Source organism: Caenorhabditis elegans, chromosome III (assembly GCF_000002985.6).
Source record: "Caenorhabditis elegans chromosome III".
NCBI lineage: Eukaryota > Metazoa > Nematoda > Chromadorea > Rhabditida > Rhabditidae > Caenorhabditis > Caenorhabditis elegans.
Genome location: NC_003281.10, coordinates 12673453 through 12698852, shown reverse-complemented (window position 1 = coordinate 12698852; position 25400 = coordinate 12673453). Strand labels below are relative to the sequence as shown.

The window sequence follows — 25400 nt, the reverse complement described above, 5'->3', positions numbered from 1 at the left end:
AAATATAGAAAAATATTCAATTAGTTTGAAAATAAAATTTATTTTTTAACAATTTTATTTTCAAACTAATCGAATATTTCTCTACCAGCCGCTAGCACGCGCCAAGGCGCGTGCTAACGACTGGCAAAATTTGACATGTTTGACACATATCATCAATTCAATTAATCCTACAAAAATATCTCATGAAAAAAGGTGAAAATGTCCACTTTTTGAACATTAGGATTCCCTCCAAAATATTTTCAAAACATTAAATTTTGAATTCCCGCCAAAATATTTTCAAAAAATTAAAAATTTAAATTCCCGCCAAAAATGTTTTCGAAAAATTAAATTTTGAATTCCCGCCAAAATATTTTCAAAAAAATTAAATTTTGAATTCCCGCCAAAATATTTTCAAAAAAATTAAAATTTGAATTCCCGCCAAAATATTTTCAAAAAATTCAAATTTGAAATCCCGCCAAAATGATTTCTCAGAAAATTTGAATTTCCCGCCAATTTGTGATGACGTCACAAAAGGGGCGGGGGCTATAGGACCCCTCTTAGGTGATTGAGACTACAAACTACAGAGTTCAAAGACCAAAGATCAAACTACAAACTACAAACGGACGGAAGGACACGCGCTTTATATATAGTAAATGATATTTCTACATTCATCTTCAATCTATAAAATTTGGGTTAATACGGAGCTCAAAGACGCTGATTGGTCAGAGAGTGGGCGGGGCGAATCGCTGATTGGTCGGAGAGTTCTTAGTGATTTTCTGGTTTTTATAGAAAGTTCCGATAATTTTTGGGATTTCGATTGTTTGAAAAAAAATCCAAAATAGTCTCAAATTCAGAAAAATCGCGAAAACTCCCCGACCAATCAGCGACTTGCTCCGCCCATTTCAGACCAAGCAGCGTCTTCGAACTCCATATTAACCCAAATTTTAAAAATCAAAAATGTATGTAAAAACATCGAATCTAAAAAAAATTCAAACTAATCGAATATTTCTCTATATTTCTACATTTATCTCCAATCTATAAAATTTGTATCAATATGGAGTTCGAAGACGCTGATTGGTCAGAGAGTGGGCGGGGCGAATCGCTGATTGGTCGGGAAGTTTTTAGCGGTTTTTCTGAATTTTAGATAATTTTTACAGCAAAAATTGTTAAAATTATCGAAAATAACCCAAATTTGCTGGGAAAAAAAATTTAAAAATTATGAGAAACAGCTACAACAACGGAAATAACGATTCTACACACACACACACAACCATCACGACGACGACGTCTAAAACGAACTCAAGGATCATCATCTCCTGAATCTGGTCTCTGTACATCCCATTCATCCGTTTCATCGGATAAATCGGCGGCATTTTGCCCGTTTTCCACGGAATTATCGTCATTTTTCCGGCGAATCGAATCGAATTTAATTGTACATGCGTCTTCTTCTAGATTAATACCATCTTCGTCTACGGAAGCGAGTGTTTCAATGTCGTCTGGGGTCTGAAAATTTGAGTTTTCGCGATTTTTTAAAGTTTTTTTGTGATTTTTCTGAATTTGAGACTATTTTGGATTTTTTTTTGAACAATCGAAATCCCAAAAATTATCGGAATTTTCTATAAAAACCAGAAAATCACTAAGAACTCTCCGACCAATCAGCGATTCGCCCCGCCCATTCTCTGACCAATCAGCGTCTTTGAGCTCCGTATTGACCCAAATTTTATAGATTGAAGATGAATGTAGAAATATATAGAAATATTCGATTAGTTTGAAAATAAAATTGTTAAAAAATAAATTTTATTTTCAAACTAATTGAATATTTTTCTATATTTTTACGTTCATCTTTAATCTATAAAATTTGGGTTAAATGGAGCTCGATGACGCTGATTGGTCCGAAAATGGGCGGAGCGAGTCGCTGATTGGTCGGGGAGTTTTCGCGATTTTTTCCGTTTTTTGTGGTTTTTTTTTGAATTTGAGACTATTTTGGATTTTTTTAAACAATCGAAATCCCAAAAATTATCGGAATTTTCTATAAAAACCAGAAAATCACTAAGAACTCTCCGACCAATCAGCGATTCGCCCCGCCCACTCTCTGACCAATCAGCGTCTTTGAGCTCCGTCTTAACCCAAAAATTTTCTGAAAATTTGAAAATATTTCGGGTTTTTTGAAGATCCGTGAATTGTGCAGTGCCGCACAGAAAAAGAGGCGGGGCGTAATTTTGCAACCTTGCGGCATGGCTTTTTCTGTTGATTTTTCCAATAAAGTTCCAATTTTACTTGTTTTATTCTCTTTTTTTTTGAATGAAAAAGGAGGAATCTTGAAGAAAAACCGTGCCGCAGGGTTGCAAAATTACGCTCCGCCTCTTTTTCTGCGCGACGCTACTTATAGAAAGTTCAACAAATTTTTAAAAGAAAAAAGGGTTAAATTCTGTAAAAATCTGCTGAAATTCGGAAAAAAATCAGGAAAATCCAAAAAAAATACTGAATTTCATAGTAAAACTTTACAAAATTTTGCCAAAAACAAAAACGGTTGAAATCTGAAACTCGGCCGGATTTAAACAAATTTGAGACATTTTTCTTGCAAAAAAATCTCAAAAGTACGAAATTTTAGAGTTAAACTATTTTTACTAAAAATTTAAACACTTTTGACATAATTTTGAACAATTTTACTATGAAATTCGGTCTTTTTTGGCGGTTTTTATGTAAAATTACGCAAAAAATTGCTTTAAATGGCAGAAAATAGACCCAATAACGACAGAATATTACAGTTGAAAATTTTTCAAAAATTCTTTGCGTCATTTTCGATATTGTCGGGCTAAATTCGTCGGGTTTTCTCGATTTTTTGTTCAAAATTTCATTTAAAACGATCTTTTTGTCAATTTTTCAGGCGCTTTTCCGTTAATAAAACTTGAAAACCCGAAGGAAATTGGCCTAAAAATCGGCGATTTGGTGGTTTTTTTTCGGAAAAGGGTTTGAAAAGTTATAAAATGAGCCTGAAAAATCCAATTTCATAAGAAGCGGTATTCAAAAAATGTACAAAACTTTCAGATTTTAGCGGTTTTTGGCGGTTTTTAATGTAAAATTACGCAAAAAACAAGAATTTCAAGCAGTTTTTTTTTTTTCAATTTTTTGATAGAAAAACCGTTTAAACTTACCGAAGAATTAAATGAAGGTCGTTGTCTGTGTTGCTGTTCCTCATCGTATCGTCAAGCTGTATCTCCATCAGAATGTGCAAGCGGTACAATCATATCAGCCGGATGCTCTTCAACTCCTTCAACTGTTTCAGGATTCTCGTGAGAAAGTAGGTCATCCAAGTCTTCCGAAGGATCGTCGTGGTGCCAGTTATCGGGGGCTGCAAATAATTTTTTTTTCTTTTTTATTAGGTCTCCAAATAAGTTTCGGGTCAAAAATCATAACTTTGTTCGCTGCAAATCGATTTTTATGAAACTTTGGGAATTTATGTTATCAACGATGATCTTTCATTTGACAATAGTCACAAAAGTTGTTGACCACCCCAAGTGTCCTAACTCGGAGCCAATTTTTTTCAGGAATTTTTCAGATCTCGGTTCTTTTCAGCTTTGAATTGATGTTTGTGTGCGGATTTTTCTTTGTTTAGAATACATTATTAGAAAACAACAAAAGTTTGGAAAAAAATCCGTCCAAAAAATTGTTTTTGGTTGATCGTCCAAAAATCTTCGAAAAAAATTTCTGTCGAAATTTCTAGATTTTTTCTACAAAAATGATGTAACCAAGTGTAAACCATTTTTACACATAAAATTCATTTTAGTTTGAAATTTGAATCTCAAGAAATATTCAAAAAACTCAAAAATTATCCGAAAAAATTATATTTTTTATTATCATTTTAGTGTATCAAACTAAACTGATGTGTTTTGTATGTGTAAAAATGGTTTACACTTGGTTACATCATTTTTGTAGAAAAAATCTAGAATTTTCGACAAAAAATTTTTTTCGAAAATTTTTGGACGATCAACCAAAAAAAATTTTTTGGACGGATTTTTTTCCAAACTTTTGTTGTTTTCTAATAATGTATTCTAAACAAAGAAAAATCCGCACACAAACATCAATTCAAAGCTGAAAAGAACCGAGATCTGAAAAATTCCTGAAAAAAATTGGCTCCGAGTTAGGACACTTGGGGTGGTCAAGAACTTTTGTGACTATTGTCAAATGAAAGATCATCGTTGATAACATAAATTCCCAAAGTTTCATAAAAATCGATTTGCAGCGAACAAAGTTATGATTTTTGACCCTTTGATTGTTTGAGGCAATATATATATATATATATATATGTATATATATGTATAATTAAATATTTAAACAAAATTATATTTTTTTTAAATCAAATTTTATGGTTAATTTTCTAAACTTAACATTTTCCGATTTTCAGGAATTTTCAGGAAAATCAAAATTTTTCGCTTTTCAATTTCCCAATGTTCACTTTAAAAAAACATCGAAAAATCGAAAAACCGACACCCTTGGAGCAATTTAGATTCAAATTTATATACATTTCTACACCCACCATCCATCTGATACAACGCCTCTTTCCGATCATCCTCAACAAAGAAAGTGGCAGCCAAATAGAATGCGCCAGCAACGACCAACATAAAAGTTGGTACATATAGAGCCTTTTGCAGTGCAAAAAAGTGTCCAACTGCAGATGCATCGTCTCCTCGTAACATATCTGACAGTACTCCAATGATATACGGACTCGCTGCGTCTCCGAATAAATGTGCAACCATTGTCTGAACGGCGAGAGCAGTTGCCCGGCGGTTTGCAACCACTACGTACATGAGAACATCCACATTTACAGACCAGTTCAGGCACATTGACATAATGGCGAAATAGATGAGAATTAGACAGCCATTTGTACTGTATTCAGCAATGAATATGGCAAAGAAGAGGAATGGAAGAGCCACGAACATTGATAGAGCACAAATATAGACGTCGGCTTTTTCGGTGGCATGATTACGGAAGATTGAGCTACCATCTCTCCATGCTCGTGATAAAATTGAGCCTGTAGCGACACCCAATAGGCCAGCCATGCATGTTATGATTCCGAAGATTAGATTGATTCTGAAAATTAAATAATTTGGAGGTGGAGTGGTGTCAGAATTTTTTTTTGCTTTAAATGGCAGAAAATAGACCGTAATGGGCCAAAATAACTGTAAAAAATAATTTTTTTCAGCAAATCAGCAAATTGCCGGAATTCAAAATTTCCAGCAAATTGGCAAATTGTGGTTTTGTACATTTTTTTGGGAATTTCAGAATTTCAATTTTAATCGGCAAAATTGTATGAATGTTCCTACATCTATTTTGAAAACTTAGCGAATTCTATGAAAATATCTAAAGAAAACAGGCAAAAATTTCAAAAAAGCACCGTTCTACGTGTTTCGGTCATATAAAAACCCTATAAGCATTTCCAGCAAACCGGCAAATTGCTGAAAATTAAGATTTCCGGCAAACTGGCAAATTGCCAGAATTTAAAATTTCCAGCAAATCGGCGAATTACCGGAATTTAAAATTTCCGGCAAACCGGCAAATTACCGGAATTTAAAATTTCCAGCAAACTGGCAGATTGCCGAAAATGAAAATTTTCGACAAATCAGCAAATTGCCGGAATTTAAAACTTTCAGCAAACCGGCAAATTACCGAAAATGAAAATTTCCGTCAAACCGGCAAGTTGCCGGAATTTAAAATTTCCAGCAAAGCGGAAGATTGCAGGAATTTAAAATTTCCGGCTAACCGGCAAATTGCCGGAATTTAAAATTTCCGGCAAAACGGCAAACTTCCGGAATTTTAAAATTTCCGGCAAACTGGCAAAATGCCAGAATTTAAGACTTCCAGCAAATCGGCAAGTTGCCGGAATTGAAAGTTTCCGGCAAACCGGCAAATTGCCGAAATTTAAAATTTCCGGCAAACTGGCAAATCGCCGGAATTTAAGATTTCAAGCAAATCGGCAAATTGCCGGAATTCAACATTTCCAGCGAATCGGCAATTTATCGGAATTTAGAAATTCTGGAAAACCGGCACGTTGCCGGAATTTGCCGGAAATTTTTTTTATAAATTAATTGTTATTTTTTCTTATTTTTTTAAACCAATTTTCCATGTTTTCAGGTGCAATTTCACTTTAAATTTGAAAAAAATAAATAAATTTAATGCAAATTTTCGATTGAAAATATACTTAACAAGCGCAAAAAATAGTCTTCAATTAGATTTTTTTCTCAAAATTTTCACACAAATTTTCGACGAAATCACGTGCAAAAATTGTGTTGTCATCTAAAAAAAAATATTTGTTTGAATTCAAAAAACCCTACTGTGTAAGCTCCGTCTCCGGTACTTTTGGCACATTATGAATAACTGCATACGAGAATCCAACGTATTGTGGAGTCCACCAGCTCATTGTTCCAATTGAGAAGAATGAGGCAATTGAGGCGGCCGAGGCGAGGTAGAATGTTTTACTACAAATTATTAATATTTTTTTTGTTAAATAACTTTTTCTAGCGATTTTATTCATTTACTTCGAAAAAATTTCGATTTAAGAAATTGAATTTTGTAATTTTCTTTTTAAAAAAGTTTGAAATTTTTTTTTCAATTTGTTTCGACAAAATCGAGCCAAAAAAATAGAACATTTTTAATTTTTTGCTTCAAAACATGTCTATGGTACCACAATGACCAAATATCATAGTAAAAAAATTTTTTTAAATTTTCTAAACTATATGATTTTTTGAAAATTGAAAAAATCTCAGTTTTTGCCTAATTCCCATTTGAATTACCGCCAATCGTTCGATGTTCGATGGAGCGCGGTTGCCTCTGTTTTAATTTTTATTTATCAATTTTTCTTATTTTTGATTGATTTTTCATGTTTTTTCGAGTAATTTTACTGGAAATTTAATGAAAAATTCAAGATAAATGTAAATTTTTCAAGCCTAAATCTTTGAAATAGATTATTTCAGGCTCAACGTCGTTGGAAAATGTTCTTTCTCTGTTTTCAATTATTTTTAGTGAAAAATTTACATTTATCTTGAATTTTTCATTAAATTTCCAATAGAATTACTCGAAAAAAAACATGAAAAATCAGTCAAAAATGAGAGAAATTGTTAAATTAAAATTAAAATCATGCAAGCGCGCTCCATCGAACATCGAACGATTGGCGGTAATTCAAATGGGAATTAGGCAAAAACTGAGATTTTTTTCAATTTTCAAAAAATCATATAAAATTTAGAAAATTTTAAAAAATTTTTTTACTATGATATTGTGGTACCATAGACATGTTTTGAAGCAAAAAATTAAAATTTTTCTATACACCCTATTTATTCTCCTGATACCGAATATCAATGTGAAAAAATTAAATAGAAAAAAATCCCTGATTTTATATTAATTTTTTTTAATCCGAAAATCCATTGGCTACCTATTGTTAAATTAAAATATTCGAATTTCAAATATTTTTCATTCATTTTTTTAATTTTTTAAATTTTCACAGCGATTTTCTCGTTGTTTTACTTTGAAATCCTAGTGATTTTCCATTAATTTGTAACTTTATTAATATTTCATGCAATTTTGGCTGTTTTAATTGATAAAAAGTCAGAAATTAATGGAAGTCATGAATTTCAACGCAAAACAATGGGAAAAGATTGAAATCGATTTTGAAATTGATATGAAAACGGATACCAATGGATTTTGGGATTTTAAAAAATTAATATAAAATCAGGGCATTTTTATTGAATTTAATTTTTTTTTCAAATTTTGTCCGAGTAAATTTTTTTTTTTTAAACAATTTTTTTGAATTTTTTTCCTAATAAAAACTAACATAGACGTAACATAGTTTTATTGCTTTAATAGACTCAAAATTGTCTGAAAATGCCGAATTTAATAATGAAACTACTTGAAAACTTCTCAAAAAAAAGTTATGATGGCTCAAAAAATGGCCTAAAATTAGTTAAAATTTGAAATTTGACTTGTTGCAGCGGCTGGAAACTAACTTTTTTGAAATCACCGTCAAATTTTAAGTATAAAATTTAATTATCTCGCGTTTTCAACTTCATTTATAGGTATTTCAAAGCCGATGGACGGCGAAATTTGGTTTCAAAAATTAAAAAATCTCGCTGTCCATCGACTTTAAAATACATAAATGAAGTTGAAAACGCAGGATAATTACATTGTATACTCAAAATTTGACGGTGATTTCAAAAAAAAAAATTGTTTCCAGCCGTTGCGACAAGTCAAATTTCAAATTTAAACTAATTTTAGGCCATTTTTTGAGCCGTCATAACTTGTTTTTTGAGAAGTTTTCAAGAAGTTTCAATATAAAATTCGGTGTTTTCAGACAATTTTAAGTCTAATAAAGTAATTTTTTAAAAATATCCAACTACACCACTTTTAAATTGTTAGTAAAAAAAACTATTAGATCATTTAAATATAAATTTTTTAATCTCAAATTTTCGAATTAAAAAAAATAAAAATATAGAGACGCATTTTTTTAAATTAAAAATGAATTTTTGTTGCTCGAAAATGTCGAAAAAATAGTCCCAAAAACTTAAAAATCACACTATTTTTGAACTTTTAAATAAATTTACACTTTAAAAAATTCCGCAGCAACGCATTTTTTTTCTTCAATTTTTCCGATTTTTTTAATCAAAAAAAATTCTGATAATAAGCACACTAACATGGACATCAAGTACTTAATATCGCCAATCAAATCAGCTTCATCTCCATTCTGCCGTGCTCCATCACAAGCTCCCCTCACTGGTTCATCCAACAACCATAACATCAATCCAAGACAAGCTATTCCAATAATCGGAGAAAATCGAACACCCCATTGCCATGAATCTGTTGCCTGTGAAATACTTGACCCAGAAATGAATCCGAGACCACTTCCAACTGGAATTGCAAAATAGAACATCATCAGTACTCGACTTCTGAGGCCACCACTGAATAGGTCTGATAGGACGGTTGGAGCGATTGTGGAGTACGAGGCTTCTCCGATTCCAACAATTCCGCGGCACAGGAGAAACAGGTAGTAGTGCTAAAATTATTTAAAAATTAAAAAAAAATCAATTTTTTAGGGTAAAAAAACGCATTATTCACGAAAAATTGTCCCAAAAATCACCATTTTTTGCCCATTTTTCATTGAAAAAGTTTCTCAATTATCGCCTTTTGCATGTTTTTTTTTCCATTTTTTTCAGGTTTTTTAAAGCTAAAATTATGGCTCAGGGCCTGCGTGAAATCAAAGAGCATAAGGCGCAGATTGAGGCAGGCGAAGGTCACCTTGAGGTCAGGCAGGCAGGCGTTTCAACGCCTACCTGGAAGCCCTATCTTAAATGGCCGGAAATCAGTATTTTTTGGATTTTTCAAAAAAATTGAAAAAAAAACTCCATTTTTTCTGATTTTTGGACATTTTCCGCTTTTTTAAGAATATTTTTCACAAAAATCAATTTTTTGGAGAAAAAACGCATTATTCACTTGAGGGATTTTTCAAAAAAATTGCAAAAAAATTTTTTTTTTTTTTTTTAGTTTTTTCTCAGAATTTTGGACATTTTCCGCTTTTTTAAAGAATATTTTTCACAAAAATCCAAATTTGTGTTCTTTTTTTGGTGAAAAATGCATTAATTGCCCCAAAAAACTCAGATTTAAATTTTTTTTCTTCAAAATTTTGAAGCACTTTTTTTTTTGATATTCCAAAAAATATCTTAGAATTTTGGTAATTTTTCCGCTTTTTATAGGAATTTTTTTACAAAAATATTCTTTTTTTTCTCTTTTTATTCGATTTTCGCGGCAAAATATTCAGAATTTGTGTATTTCCAGTGAAAATTTGCCACAAAATAGCATTTTTCGCATGATTTTTGCAAAAATTGCCAAAAAAAGCGTTATAAACGTCATTTTTTATCTTCTCTCTTCTCGGTGTCATTATTCCATTATTGGATTGACCTCTAGAGCCTTCCCATCGGGCTCATTGACCTCCAGACCGCGATTTTCCCGCGTTTTTGGCTCCGCCTTTTGATCTACCACTGGAAGTGGGCTCAGACTGTCTTAGTAATTTATTCCAACATTATTTCCTTTCTATTATCGTTTTTTTCCCTTTTCCCTTACCCCTTCCCCACAAAAAGACGATGCAAAGACTGCTAAAATCCATATGCAAATTCCAGTGATCATTAGCATTTTTCGATTGTATCGATCACCCAAATATCCGAATAATGGCGCGAAAAACATGTAGAACACAATGAAAACTGTCTGAAATTATTCGGTTTTTAATTAATATTCCACAATTTTATTCAATTTTTACTTGCAAAAGGCCTTGCCCCTTATCGTCGATATCGAAAAATGTTGCAAGCCGCGACATAACTCCCACGATTGTGTATCGATCCATGTAGTTTAGCAGGTTTACGAGAAGCAGAATGGAACAAGTAACCCATTTCTTCTTTCCAGCAAGTCGGGAGGCTGAAAAAATCAAGTTTTTCGATTTAAATAATTAAATTTTCGATTAAAAACTCACCAACGTCCAAACCACTGCCTTCCTCAATTTCATTTGGCATTTAGAATTTCTGAAATTTATTATTTTTTCTTATTTTCTAATAAAAAACCGAAAACCACAAAAAATAAAAAAATACGTGACTAAAAATAACGCAGGCGCGCTCCACCGAACTCGTTCAAACTTGGCGGGAGAATGCTCATATGACGCGTTGCGGTCGCGTCGCGGTCGTTATTTTTTCGAAAACGAAGGCCGTGGCACACTCATTTCTTGTTTTTTCAGACAATTTTTATTATTTTTTCGAAGAAATGCTTGAGAATATTCATTTTTCTAAATTTTACTCGATTCTGGGTTTCTTTTCAGTCAAGTAAATGCAGTAATTTGAAGGATTTTAGGCCCAGTATTTTTTTTATTATCAATAATCTTCAGTCGCCGATTTTTTGCAAATAATCATAATTATTTCTTCATTTTCAGTGTACTAAACATGCCACGCGGCGGCTCAGAGGACCAAAAAGTCTACGTTGGCAACCTGCCAGGAGACGTCCGAGAGAAGGAAGTCGAGGACATTTTCCACAAGTATGGCCGCATCAAGTACGTCGATATCAAGTCAGGACGTGGACCGGCGTTCGCTTTCGTCGAGTTCGAAGATCACAGGTTCGTTTATTGATTTCAAATACTTTAATTAATCAATTTTATTCCAGAGATGCCGAGGATGCGGTTCGTGCTCGCGATGGCTACGAATTCGATGGCCGTCGCATTCGCGTCGAGTTCACTCGTGGAGTCGGACCACGTGGCCCAGGCGGTCGCCCACTCCAAGACGGAGGTGATCACCGCGGTGGAGACTTCCGAGGAGGACGTGGTGGTGGTCGTGGAGGTGGACCTCAGAGAAGAACCGGATACCGAGTGATCGTTGAAGGTCTTCCACCAACCGGGTCGTGGCAGGATCTTAAGGATCATATGCGTGATGCTGGAGACGTCTGCTATGCGGATGTGGCTCGAGATGGAACTGGAGTCGTCGAGTTTACTCGTTACGAGGATGTCAAGTACGCTGTTCGCAAGCTTGATGACACCAAGTTCAGATCACATGAGGTGAGTTTTTACTATTTTTGAAACTATAAAATAAATCAAAAATTGAATTAAATTTTTCTTTTTCAGGGTGAAACTGCCTACATTCGCGTTCGTGAGGACAACTCTTCTGGAGGCGGAAGCGGTGGTGGTGGCCGTGATCGTAGCCGTTCGCGCTCTCCAAGAGCCGAACGTCGTGCTTCGCCAAAGTACTCACCTCGTCGTTCTCGTTCCCGCTCTCGCAGCCGTTCCCGCTCTCGTTCTCGCTCGGCCAGTCGCAGTCCATCTCGCTCACCATCTCCACAATAAAGAGACAGCGTCTGATTCTTGAAACGGTATCGTTTTGCAATTTGAGTCGTCTGACAGAGAGTTCTGATACAACTATATCTTGCTAATTTCTTTTTTTTTGTGCTGTTTCTAATACAATTCCATGCCTCATGTTCTCCTGTTTACACACACCTTTTTCTTTTTATCGATCTTTTTGGATATATATATCCACAATTTCTTCTATTTTTTATCACCTATCCTTAATTCAAACAACCACATCCAAGTATTCATCAGCCCCACCTATTATTATTCAATAATTTCTTTTGTTGGAGGAACCACGAATAAAATGTTTTGTTTCAGCCTCCACTCCGCTTCATTCAAACTATTGGAGGAAAGGAGGAGGACTCTATAAGGAGGGAAACTAAAGGATCGCTGGACGATCAAAAGCGGGGACACACCATATCGATCGAGGATCGAATCGGTTTTTACACGATTTTCGAATCGACACACACACACACACACACACACTAGGACCCCCGGAAAAAGGATTTTATGGGAAAAGTTTTGGATTTGCCCCCTGGGTATTGTTAGGAACATAATTTAGTTAAATTTTGACCTGACGAGAGTAAAAAGAAGGAAAAATTTTACAGTTTTGGGTTCGAAAACCCCGAAATCTATTAGGAAAATCCCCTCGAATATGAGAAAAAACTAATCCGCCATGTTCAGGTGAGCCGGTGACCCGCTTCCCGGCTCACAAAAATGAATCAGCCAGGTGAGTTTCGACTTGGAATTTCGAATAAAAATTTTGAATTTTTGACTTGTGTTTTTACTTTTTTAAATTATTATTGAAAACAGAAACAAATAACAAATTAGTCAACAATTTTGGAATAAATCACTGGGAAACATTAAAGATTCTCAATTTCGCATCAGTCGTCGCTACAGCTAATTTTCTTCCATTTTTCGAGAATCTCAAACGCAAAACTGCAGAATCGATGGGAATTCGGTTGGCTCCAATTTTTTCGATCACGTGAAGTCCTTCAGAATCAAATCGAAGAACAATGAGCTCTCCGGTTTGTAGTCCTGCAACTATAACATCCTTTGAAACAGCAGCAATCGCAGTGACCGGCTCATCGAGTTTAACTGTCGCTTTTGGAGCTGTTTGGCCGGCGGATTCAGCCCAAACAATGACTTTTTGATCTCGGGAAGCTGTGACGAAGTGCTCATCGTCTATCCAATCACAAGCCCAAATGATTCGAGTATGCTGTTTGCCGGAAGTCCAAACGCAATCGTAGTCGAAGCCGTCAACTGAAATTTTGGAAAATAAAGATGGAGCAAAAAATCTGGAATCGTTTGAAATTTAGAAAAGAAAAAACGAAAAAAAATCGGGAATTAATGGAAAATCCGACTTTTTTTTTCAATTTTAGTTAAATTCCCTGACCAATCAGTGCTTTGCTCCGCCCATTTTTCAACCAATCAGCACCTGATTGGTTGAAAAGTGGGCGGAGCAAATCGCTGATTGGTCGGGGAGTTCTCATTTTGAAAAGAGTTCAGTCAAAATTTAAAAATCGCATTTTAAAAGTTGCATTTTTAATTCTTTCCCGAGTTTTTCGTTTTATTTAATGAAACTTTTTTTGTGAAAAATTTTGGGTCCCGCACCGAAAACTCATGTGGTACTGTAGTTATTGATGGAAAATAGATTTTTTTTTTCAAAATTTGTGAAGAAAAAAACAAGGAAAATTTTAATAATTGCCAGCTTTTTAGCATAAATTTTCGAAAATTTTATTGAAAATTCATTCGAAACGTTTTGCAAACTAGCTACAGTAGCCCAGGAGGAGTTTTCGTGGCGAGACCCGAAAGTGAGTACCAAAAACTGATTCTGAGAATGCGTATTGTGCATCATATTTGACGCGCAAAATATAACTAACTATATCTCGCAGCGAAAACTACAGTAATTCTTTAAATAAGACTACAGTAGCGCTTGTGTCGATTTACGGGCTAGGATTTCGCGAGGCCCCACGAAAAGGGGAGCAGATCGAAAAGGGGATCTGCAAAAAGGGGAGATACGAAAAGGGGATCTGGCACGGTGCCAAACGCTATTTTTCTCGAAGAAAACGATACAACGATGCTCCGATGTTACGCGTCGCGTGTTGTTAAGCGTATCTTCTAGAAGAAAATTTCAAAAATCAACGTGCGTTGCGTGAGAAAAATTGCGTTTTGTGCGTTTGGCACAGTGCCAGCTCCCCTTTTCGTTGCTCTCCTTTTCGTTGCTCCCCTTTTCGTGGGGCCTCGATTTCGCAATGAATTTACTTCCGTAAATCGACACCAGCGGCGCTACAGTAGTTTTTTATAGGATACTGTAGTTTTCTTTTCGCTACGAGATGTTTCATATTTTGCGCGTCAAATATGTTGTGAAATACGTATTCTCCAAATTTTGTGCATGTGGCCGTGAAAAAAGCGAACCTCGACCGGGGGTCGCGAGCGCGCGGCAAACGGGAAAACTCAATGAAATTACACATTTTCGTTGCTTTTATCGGTTTCAAAAAACACGTTTTCGTTTGATTTTGTATTTCATTTATGCGTTTTAATATTTATTTTTTTGCTTGTAAATACTTCGTTTTCAATGTATTTTAAATAAATTTGTTTTCATTAAAATGCATTGAAAACGAAGTATTTATAAGCAAAATAAATATTAAAACGCATGAATGAAATACAAAATCAAACGAAAACGACACAAGCGCTACAGTGGTCTTATTTAAAGAATTACTGTAGTTTTCGCTGCGAGATATAGTTATATTTTGCGCGTCAAATATGATGCACAATACGCATTCTCAGAATCAGTTTTTGGTACTCACTTTCGGGTCTCGCCACGAAAACTCCTCCTGGGGTACTGTAGCTAGTTTTCAGGACGTTTCGAATGAATTTTCAATAAATATTTTCAAAAATTTACTCAATTTTACTCAAAAATCAAAAAAAAAATCTCAGTCCCAAATATCTGCCAAAAATTTTCGAAAAAAAATATTTTCTTTGAAAAATTTTCCAATAATATCGATTTTTTAATACTCTTTTCGCAAATTTTGAAAAACAATCAATTTTCGAACAATAACTACAGTACCACATGAGTTTTCGGTGCGGGACCCAAAATTTTTCACAAAAAAAGTATACCTTCTCCATTTTTCTCCGTGTACAACTTGGCGGTTCGATCTCTGCTGACAGTGAGTAGTCGTGTTCCAGATGGATTCCACGCGATTTGGGTAACTGTCAACTGATGACCAATTATTTCAGACTTTTTGGACCAATTCGACGTGCTCCACAGCATTACAACCGAGTGCTCCACGTGACTGGACTGAAATTTTGGAAACCTTAAGAATCGGCAAAAAAAAATTCAGAAAACAATTCGAAAAAGTGAAAATTTTCGATTTTTTGGGCGTTTTTTAATTCGAAAAACAAAGTTTTTTCAAAAAAAAAACTTTTCAAAAAAACTTTTAAAATTCGTTTTTTAAATCTAACTTTGACAAAATATAGGCTAGGTAGTTAGGCATATGTAGGCACCGGGTAGGCATAGGTAGGTAGGCATAATTGGCGAAAATTGAGATTTTTTCGTCGGAAAATTTGGGTTTTTTATGCACAAAATTTTGAAAAAAATTGGTTTTTCTCTTGGAAAAAAGCATTTATTATTGTTTTTTTTTTTTGGAAATTTATACCTTGCACGCAGTCGCCAGTACATTTCCAGTAGGATTCGCAGTAACAGCGTAAACTTCATATCCATGTCCGTATAGTTTGTGCTGTTCAGGCCATAGAGTGTTCTGTTGTAGAGTGTCTTCTGTTGGAGGAGCTGGAAAAAAAGTCTAATTTTTTTGTTAATTGCAAAATTTTAATGCTTTTTCGATTTTTTTTTTCGGAAAAACGGTGTGCGCCTTTAAAGAGTACTGTAATTTTTTGCAAATTTTCTGGATTTCTATCGATTTTTCATAGTTTTTCGATTGAAAAAAAACACACACATAAACTATAACAACCCGTGAGAAAAATTATTGTAATTTCACAAAAATTTGTCATGCTTCCTTAAAGGCGCACGGATTTTTTTCGGATTTATATTGCGCGGGTGCTTCCTCGTATCCCTGTTTTTTTTAAATGAAAGTCCTCCGTTGTTAGTTAAATTTATCGTTAAAATTTTTTTTTGAAAAGTTAAGAAAATAAAATAGTGCGATAAAATAGTGCGAAATTTAAAGCATTTCTAATGAGAAATAGTGCATTTGAACTTTTTTTGCGCGGCGGCGAGACCCAGTTGAATTAATTTGTGCGCCTTTAAGAAATCACGTCAATATCTAGTGAAATGACTATTTTTTTCAATCGAAAAACAATAAAAAATCGATGAAAAAATTCCGAGAAGTAAATTTACAGTACACTTTGAAGGCGCACATGGCTTTTGCAGTTAACAACAAAAATTTGTCGTGGCGAGACCCCGCTCGGATTTTTTTTTCTGAATTTTGCAAAAAAATTAGTGTCTCGTTTTTCACGAAAATCGCAAAATTTCCTGTCATTTTTTTTTGAATTTTTTAAAATCGAAAAACGTAAAATGTTCAGAAAATTAACCATCAAATTAGATTTTTTTTGCTAAAAAAAACAATTAAAAATTATTCTAAAAAGAAGAAAAATGGCCAAAATTTAAAGCTAAATTTACAGAAATCGAAAAATTTTCGATTTTACAAAAACCAAAAACACGGATTTCTGGCTCTCCTCATAAATTGAAATGGAAGAGTTTTTTGACGAACTAGGCCATTTTGGCTCGGCCATATCTGGGGTAGATTTACGGCGCGTTGCGTGTCGCGTCGCGGCTCGATTGTAAAACTAAATGTATTTGTCCGTGTGGAGTACACGACTTTCCCACGCATTGTCCGGCGTGAAATTCTCTCTCGATTTAAACTATTTTTTGTTGCAAAAATACAAAAAATAAAATTGTTCCTCCAACTAATCATTATAAAAACGTCGAAAAACCTTTAAAAAAATTTCACAGAAAGTTAGAAGTTACAGTACTTTTTAAAGATGCACACACACCTTTTTGCAGTTAACAACACAAAAATTTGTCGTGGCGAGACCCGGGGTACCGTATTTTTGGCACAAAAATCGCGTCTGGGTGAAAAATTCAGGTTTTCGTTTTTGGTGAAGCATTTTTAAAATTTTTTTCAAGAAAAATCGAAAAAATTTTGATTTTTTTTTGGTTTTTTTTTGAGGAAAATTGAAAATTTTTTGGTTTTTTCGATGTTTTTAAAGAAAAATAGAATTTTTCGATTTTTTCGATTTCTTTTCGAGGAAAATCGAAAATTTTTCGATTTTTTTTTCTGAAAAACCTGAAATTTTCCATTTTTTCGATTTCTTTTCGAGGAAAATCTGAAATTTTTTGATTTTTTTGGTTTTTTGTCGAGGAATTTGGAAAATTGTTGATTTTACTATGTTTTTCAAAAAAAATAGAATTTTTTCGATTTTTTTTCCGATATTTTTCAAGAAAAATCGAAAATTTTTTGAATTTTTTCGAGGTTTTTTGAGGAAAATCGATAATTTTTTGATAAATTATCGATTTTTTCGAAGTTTTTTGAGGAAAGTACAAAATTTTTCGATTTTTTTCTGAAAAATCGAAAGAATTTCGTTTTTTTTTTGGATGTTTTTTGAGGAAAATTTGAAATTTTTTGATTTTTTCGAAATTATTTGAGAAAAATTGAAAATTTTCGATTTTTTCGATGATTTTTGAGGAAAATCTGAAATTTTTTGATTTTTTCGATGTTTTTCAAGTAAAATCAAAAATTTTCAATTTTTTCGATGTTTTTTGAAGAAATTCGAAATTTTTCAATGTTTTCAAGAATTTGTAAAATCAAAAATTTTTCGATTTTACAAAAACCCAAAAAACCCAAAAAAAAACCTTTATTTTTTTAAAAATCCTGTACAAATTTTTTTTTTCTCAAAAAAATGTCTTACACGTAAGAACAACGGGAGCAGCTCTAAAAGCATCCTCTTCCCAGTGTTCACCATCAACAGTCTCCCCTTCAACCATTGGTTTATTCGATAGCCCGAGAGCAGGTACACATGCTCCAAATTCTGCCAGATCACTGTCACCGAAACTTTTTTCCGTGGGGACTCCGCTAATCGCCTCCAAACTTTTAACGAATGATTTTGGAGCTCGAAATGCTCTGAACACTTTCTCTTCGGCTCCGGAGACGAAAATCGATGGATTCACGAATGAAAGGCACTGCATGTCGTGTCCGTGGACTTGTGGACGGGCGATTTCTACGTAGGACTGCTGAAAATTTGAAAATAATGATTAAAAATTCAGAAAAAAACGCTAGAAAAATGCGACCAATCAGCGGGGTTTGCTCCACTCACTTTTCAACCAATCAGGCGAAGTGGGCGGAGTTCAAAGATGCTGATTGGTCGGGATATTCAAAAATAGCCTTTTTAGCTAGATTTTTCAATTTTTTTTTCAAAAATTTTTAATGAACTTCATATATCTTACAGAAAACCAAAAAAAGATAATAAAATTCACCGACCAATCAGCGATTGCTCCGCCCACCACTTTTCAACCAATCAGATGAAGTGGGCGGAGCTCGAAGACGGTGATTGGTCGGAAATTTGAAAATTGCTTTTTTAGCTAGATTTTTCAATTTTTCGCAATGAAATTCATATATCCTACAAAAAAATACAAAAAAGATAATAAGAACTGCACGACCAGTCAGCGATTTGCTCCGCCCACTTTCCAGCCAATCAGATGAAGGGCGGAGTTCAAAGACGCTGATTGGTTGAAAAGTGGGTGGAGAGAATCTCTGATTGGCCGGGGATTTCTCATTTTGGAGGATTAAAAAAAAAAATTTTTTTTTTGTTCATTTTTTTTTGTCATAAAAATGATTTTTAAAAAAATGAAAAAAAAATGAAAAAAATGTAAACAAAAAAAGAAAAAATGAAAGAAAAAATGAGAAAAAAATGAGAAAAAATTGAGAAAGAAATGAAAAAAAAATGAGGAAAAAATGAAAAAAAAAATGAAAAAAATGAGAAAAAAATGAAAAAAAAAATGAGAAAAAAATGAGAAAAAAAATGAGAAAAAAAATGAAAAAAAAAATGAAAAAAATGAGAAAAAAAATGAGAAAAAATTGAAAAAAAGGCGCACATCTTTTCGTGGCGAAACCACAGTGTACGGTATTTTTTGCGAAAAATCCAAGTAATTCTTTTTTGTCTCATTTTTTTTTCATTTTTTTCAAATATTTTTTTCATTTTTTTTTTCAATTTTGTCTCATTTTTTGTCATTTTTTTTCATTTTTTTCTCATTTTTTTCTCATTTTTTTCCAATTTTTTCATTTTTTTTCTCATTTTTTTTTCATTTTTTTTCTCATTTTTTTTTCAATCTTGTCTCATTTTTTTTTCATTTTTTTCAAATATTTTTTTCATTTTTTTTTTCAATTTTGTCTCATTTTTTGTCATTTTTTTTCATTTTTTTCTCATTTTTTTCTCATTTTTTTCCAATTTTTTCATTTTTTTTCTCATTTTTTTTTCATTTTTTTTCTCATTTTTTTTTAATCTTGTCTCATTTTTTTTTCATTTTTTTCCAATTTTTTTTTCATTTTTTTTTTCAATCTTGTCTCATTTTTTGTCATTTTTTTTCATTTTTTTCTCATTTTTTTCTCATTTTTTTCCAATTTTTTCATTTTTTTTCTCATTTTTTTTTCATTTTTTTTCTCATTTTTTTTTCAATCTTGTCTCATTTTTTCTCATTTTTTTTTCATTTTTTTTTCATTTTTTTTCATTTTTTTCATTTTTTTTTCATTTTTTTTCATTCCTTTTTTCATTTTTTCCAATTTTTTCATTTTTTTTTTCTCATTTTTTTTTCTCATTTTTTTTTCTCTTTTTTTTTCTCATTTTTTTTTCAATCTTGTCTCATTTTTTCTCATTTTTTTTCATTTTTTTTTCATTTTTTTTTCATTTTTTTTCATTTTTTTTCATTCCTTTTTTCATTTTTTCCAATTTTTTCATTTTTTTTTCTCATTTTTTTTTCTCGTTTTTTTTTTCAATTTTGTCTCATTTTTTGTCATTTTTTGTTCATTTTTTTTTCATTTTTTTCATTCCTTTTTTCATTTTTTTCAATTTTTTTAAAACTTTTTTTTACCTGTCTCCCATTTTTCGCGAAAACTCTCGTAGTCTGATCCTGCCCGACACTCATCAGAAAGCCGGAATCCCCGTCATCAGATCTATGCCAATCAACATCGCGAACTTCTCCAACATGTCCACCAGTCATTGGTAGTGCTGTCCAGAAGGTTTTCTGTTCGTCTGTGGACTTCCAACAGTGAAGGCCGCCGAAATATGAGCTGCTGATCACCACATTTTCGGCATTTCTGGAAAATGTTATTTTAGAAATTGATTTCTGGGGCTTTTTTTTGTGGTAAATATGAATTTTTCAAATTTTATTTTGGAAAAATAATTGGATTTTTCGGCAAAAAAGGCTATTTTTGGGCTTTTTCCCCGAAAAAATAATTAATTTTAAGGTTTCTTTTGTCTTGAAAAATCGATTTTTTGGGATTTTTTAAAATCTGGGGTTTTTTTTGCCAAAAAAACTGGGGTTTTTTTTGCCAAAAATGGGTTTTTCTTGGCAAAAAAGATTATTTATTGGTCTCTTTCTGTTAAAACAATGAATTTTTTTGGGTTTTGTGGCGAAAAATTCATTTTTTGTTTTTTTTTTTTTTTAAATCAATTTTTTTAGAATTTTCTGTCATAAATAAGACATTATTGGCAAAAAAAGCTATTCATTGAGCTTTTTCTGGTAAAATAATGATTTTTTTGAAAAAAAAAAGATTTTTTTGGCAGAAATATATTTTTTAAATGTCTTTTTTTAGGCAAAATCGGGATTTTTCGGTACATTTTTTTGTCGTTTTCTTATTTATTGCTATTTTTTTTTGGTTTTTTGGTTTTTTTTTTGACAAAAATGATTTTTGTTTTGGCAAAAATGGCTATTTTTGAGCTTTTCCTAGTAAAATAATCAATTTTTTGGTTTTTTTCTCGGAAAAATGCATTTTTTGTTTAGTTTTTTTTTTTGAAAAAAATTGGTTTTTTTCCGAAAAAAAATGATTATTGGAAAAAAAAAGTTTTTTTTTGGGTTTTTAAGGCAAATTTTGGATTTTTGGTTTTTTTTATTCGGAAAAACAAATAATTTTGTTCTGTATTTGAAGGAAATTGTGTTTCTTTTCTGGTTTTTTTCGAATAAAATTTTCTTAAAAGACAAAATTAATTTTTTTTGTTTTTTTTGGCTATTTTTCTGGCAAACTCCAAACAATCAACCGCGAGGAGTCAAAAACCGAATTTTAGATTTTTTTTTTGTTTTTTTTTACTCCAAAACTCGAATAACTCTAACTTTTCGCCGGAATCCTTCAAATCCAACGATGAAGAAAAAACTGCAGCAAAGAATCCAGCAGCCTGTCCTCCACCAACAATTCCCAGCCGAACATCATCTCTCCAAAGATTATCGATTTCTTTCCAAATAATACAAGTTTTATCGCTGCTCGCCGTGAGCAGAACTCTTCCATCATTTGACCAAACTGTCGAATGAACCCAATCATCATGTCCCTGCATTACAGCATGTGAACTACAACGGTATGGTGTATAGTTGATTGAGAAGAGATTAGCTGATGATGTCAGTTCATCTGGTGGTGTAGTTGAAGAATCTTCGCGAATATTTTCAGACTTTTCATCAGTTTCTGGTTCAATTGCCCATAGTCTGACATAAGTGTCTTGTCCAGCTGAGGCGACGAGAAGATGATCGGGATTGTCTGGAAAATTTGGGGATTTTTTAAAATCGAAAATTATCTTATTAAATTGAAAATCGAAAAGTTAAAATTTTTACAGGTAGAATAGACAAATTTTCGCAATTTTTTGTTTTTTCTTTTCTTTTTAAGTTGTAAATCAGAAAAATTAAATTTTTTTCACAGCAAAAATCGACAAATTGTAGCAATTTTAATCGAAAAACTAAGTTTTTCTTAATTGCGAATTATTTCAAAAAAAAATTGAAAAAAAAACGAAATTTTTTTCCAAAAAATTTTCGGAACAATTTTTGAAAAAGAAAAAAAAAGGAATTTCTGTTTTTTTAGTGGAAAAACTACTTTTCTCAGAAAACTAAAATTTTTAAAGAAAAAAAATTTTTTTTTTGAACAATTAAAAAAAAAATTTTTTTTTTTTTGGAAAAAAATAGAGAAATTCAACTTTTTATTGCAAAAATACTTTTGGAAACAATTTTTTCTGAAAACCGAAAAATTAGACAAATTTTCGCAATTTTTAAACAAAAAACCAAGTTTTTCTCAAATTTTTTTCGCAAAAAATCGAAAATTTTTGTTTTTTTTTGATTGAAAAGCGATTTTTTCAAAAAATATATTTTTTTCGGGACAATTTTTCCTTTTTTTTTACTTGAAAATCGAAAAAAAAACCCAAATTTTTTACAGAAAAAATCGAAAAATTTCGTTTTTTCATTGATTTTTGAAAATCGAAAAAAAACAAAAACATTTTACATTAAAAAAAAAAAGGGAATTTCCGCTTTTTTTAGTGGAAAAAACTACTTTTTTCAAAAAATTAAACTTTTTCAGGAAAAATCGTCAAATTTTCGCAATTTTTGAACGAAAAACATTGTTTTTCTCAAATTTTTTGCGCGAAAAATCGAAAAAAAATTGAATTTTTTCGGAAAAATAGAGAAACCTCCCTATTGTCTGGAAAATTTCGGAATTTTTTGAAAATTTAAATTTTGAAAAGAAAAAAAAAAGTTTTTAAAGTTTAAAAATTCGCAAATTTCAGATTTTTTTTCGGAAATTTTTTTCATTTTTCAGTTACTTTTCAAAAAAAAAATCGAAAAGAGAAATTTTTAAAATATTTTTAATTGACTCCAAATTTTCCCCCGAATCTGAATTTCGATGTGAAAAAATACAAAAAATCGCTCTGATTTTATATTTCAGCTTGAAATCACTATTTTCATTTGTGCCCGCATCACTTTTTTTCATATACGCGCCCAAATAAATTCGCATTGGAGCGCGCTTGCATTTTCGCCGAATTCAGTTTTCTTAACGAGTTTCATTCATTTTTTTCTGGAAAATATTTTTGTATCGACAAAAATGAATGAAATGACTAGTTTAAAAAACTAAATTCGCGAAAATAAATAAAATAAACAAAGAAAATCAAACAATGCACAAGCGTGCTCCAATGCGAATATCTTCGCGCACGAATTTGAAAAAAAAAAGTGATGCGGGCACACATGAAAATCGTGATTTCAAGCTGAAATATAAAATCGGGGAAATTTTTTTGAAATTTTTCACTGTTAGATATTCGGAATCAGAGGAAATGTGGAGTCAATTAAATATATTTAACAGAATTCGGTTTTTTTTTTGAAAACTAACTGGAAAACAACGAATTTTTCAGAAAAAAAAACTGAAATTTGCAGATTTTTTTACTTTTAACTTTAAAAACCTTAAATTTTTAAAAATCTTTTAAAAAAACGTGTTTTTTTTCAATTTTTCGGGTTTTTCTTTCTTTATTTTTTGAGAAAAACCGAAAAATATGAAAAAGGACGTAATCCGTGTTAAAAATTGTGTATTCTTGTATAATATTGCTTTCAGAATTTTTTTTCGAAGTTTTTTTTTTTTTGAAAATCGGTCTGACAAAATTTTCAGAAAAAAGGTTAAAATTTTCGTTTGTTCCGAATTCTGAGGTTTTTTTTCAAACCTTTGTTTTGGAAAATTCTCGTTTTTTTCGATTTTGGAGAACTTTTTTTTCAAATTGAAAACTTAAATTTTGGTAGAGAAACGTTGTTTTTTTTTTCTTTGAAAAACCTAAAATTACCTAATTTTGAAACCTTTTTCGGAACAATTTTCCCTTTTTTTTTAATTTTCTTTTTAGCCATTTTAACTGATTTTTTCTCTGAAATTCCGCCAATTTCTCATATTTTTTAATGCAAAATTAACCATTAAAAGCAATCGAATGAATCCAATCAGTGTGTCCAGCGACAGAAATCAGCCGAGAAAACGATTTTTTGTCTGCCGATTCTCCATATAACTCTACAAATCGTTTTGAAGTTCCGACTGCTAAGAGTACAGAATTTTGAATGGAAATAGCGTCTAGGCAGAGCGCAAATGCTTTGTGATCCAATTTAATTTCAGTGGAATTTAGAAGATCTCCAATTGAAGATGTCCACCATGCGTGAAAGCCGTTTGACGTCTCGGATACCTGAAAAAAAAAAATAAATTTTAGATATAGAATTGAATATAAAATTGCAAAAATTGCATCGCACAGAAAAAGAGGCGGAGCCTAATTTTGCAACCTTGCGGCACGGTTTTTCTTGATTTTTGTGAATTTTTTTCGATAAAATTTCGATTTTTCTCTTTTTTTTTGAATTTTTTAAAGTTGAAAATTTAAAAAAAAAAATTATGATTTTAATTCAAAAAACTAGATTTTTAATTGCAAAACGCAGGGCCGCACAGAAAAAGAGGCGGAGCCTAGCAACCCTGCGGCACGGTTTTTCCTGATTTTTTGTGGTTTTTTTTCGGCTGAAAATTTTTGATTTTTCGAAAGAAAAACTCAAATTTCGGCCATTTTTGTTATTTTTTGGAAGAAAATTTTTTTTTTCTTCAATTTTTCGATATTTTCAAAAAAATCGATTTTTAATTGCAAAAAAAACAGCGCCGCACAGAAAAAGAGGCGGAGCGCAATTTTGCAACTCTGTGGCACGCTTTTTCCTGATTTTTTTGAGCTTGGATTTTTATTTTTTTCGAAATAAAACACTTGGGATTTGGCCATTTTTGTCATTTTTAAAGACAATTTTGTGTTTTCTCTGTTTTTTTTGTTGTTTTTTTTCTTCAAATCTACAAAAAATCATGAAAAACCAAGCCGAATGGAGATGCGACGCCGCTGCTTTTTTTGCAATTCTGAAACGAACCCAAGCAGCGGCTACAACTTTCCGTCCATCTTCAACACATCCGCACACACTTCCGACACTTCCATCGCAACCTGTCAGATCTGCGACGTATTCCACGTGTTCTCCACGTAGTTTCCATAAAACTACACGAGAATCCACACCGCCAGTGACAAATTCATCGGCGACGATTTCCGAAGATTTTAGTCTTTTCAGCACGGTGATCGGTTTTTGATGACGACGCTCCGAGGTGCTCTTGATAACACCGACTTCTGAGTCATCCTGTAATTTATTTGAAGTTTAAATGATAAAATTCATCTCGATTTTCACTTTTGGAATTGTTTGAACTGCGATTTGAAGTGACGAGGCATAGGCGACAAGTGGGGCGGTTTTGCAGGCGGTCAGGCAGTGCGACCGTGGGTTTACACTAGCAGAGATAAATTCTTCTTCGATTTTCATTGATTTTCTGGAAAAAAATGGTGAAAATCTCGTGAAAAAACTCAAAAAAAAACGTTTAAAATTGCTGAAAAAAAAAAAAAAAAAAAAAACTTGCCTGGCCGAGTCGGGGTCTCGGCCACCACGCCGTGTACTCCTCTAGGACAAACAGGACAAACAATTCTTTTTTTTTAATTTTCAGTTTTTCTTCCCGATTTTTTATGTTTTTCTTTGCATTTTTAAGGAAAAAATCTA

At 32.3% G+C, this 25400-nt stretch overlaps 3 protein-coding genes and 2 non-coding genes across 6 annotated transcripts; 3 read left to right on the top strand and 2 right to left on the bottom strand.

Annotated features, from left to right (window-relative positions):
- Nucleotides 1-603: 603 nt before the first annotated feature.
- Nucleotides 604-10535, bottom strand: spin-4 (the record flags this gene model as incomplete). 2 transcript variants are annotated; one of them, NM_001392221.1, is made up of 8 exons in its annotated part: nucleotides 604-1482; nucleotides 3135-3331; nucleotides 4517-5070; nucleotides 6312-6455; nucleotides 8661-9019; nucleotides 10084-10224; nucleotides 10277-10431; nucleotides 10487-10535. In NM_001392221.1, the coding sequence occupies 7 exons, from the start codon at nucleotides 10524-10526 to the stop codon at nucleotides 3186-3188; spliced, it is 1539 nt and encodes a 512-aa protein (NP_001380236.1). The 2 variants fall into 2 exon arrangements, with proteins under 2 accessions (NP_001380236.1, NP_001368702.1); NM_001379966.1 differs by lacking the exons at nucleotides 604-1482; nucleotides 10084-10224; nucleotides 10277-10431; nucleotides 10487-10535 and having other exon boundaries at nucleotides 3186-3331; nucleotides 8661-8899.
- Nucleotides 3110-4667, top strand: Y111B2A.29. Its single transcript, NR_052812.1, has 2 exons — nucleotides 3110-3280; nucleotides 4385-4667.
- Nucleotides 4994-5350, top strand: Y111B2A.30. The gene is made up of 2 exons (NR_052811.1): nucleotides 4994-5092; nucleotides 5183-5350.
- A 401-nt stretch (nucleotides 10536-10936) lies between the features above and the next one.
- On the top strand, nucleotides 10937-12152 carry rsp-3 (putative splicing factor, arginine/serine-rich 3). The gene is made up of 3 exons (NM_001383015.1): nucleotides 10937-11116; nucleotides 11164-11551; nucleotides 11618-12152. The coding sequence occupies exons 1-3, from the start codon at nucleotides 10947-10949 to the stop codon at nucleotides 11834-11836; spliced, it is 777 nt and encodes a 258-aa protein (NP_001370111.1). The 5' UTR covers nucleotides 10937-10946; the 3' UTR covers nucleotides 11837-12152.
- A 475-nt stretch (nucleotides 12153-12627) lies between these two features.
- elpc-2 (Elongator complex protein 2) lies at nucleotides 12628-25176 on the bottom strand. The gene is made up of 9 exons (NM_067247.11): nucleotides 25041-25176; nucleotides 24735-24992; nucleotides 23764-24025; nucleotides 21177-21591; nucleotides 19938-20163; nucleotides 17762-18083; nucleotides 15496-15626; nucleotides 14957-15137; nucleotides 12628-13099 (listed from the first exon to the last, which is right to left on the bottom strand). Exons 1-9 carry the CDS (start codon nucleotides 25167-25169, stop codon nucleotides 12687-12689), a joined length of 2337 nt encoding a protein of 778 aa, NP_499648.3. The 5' UTR covers nucleotides 25170-25176; the 3' UTR covers nucleotides 12628-12686.
- Nucleotides 25177-25400: the final 224 nt, after the last annotated feature.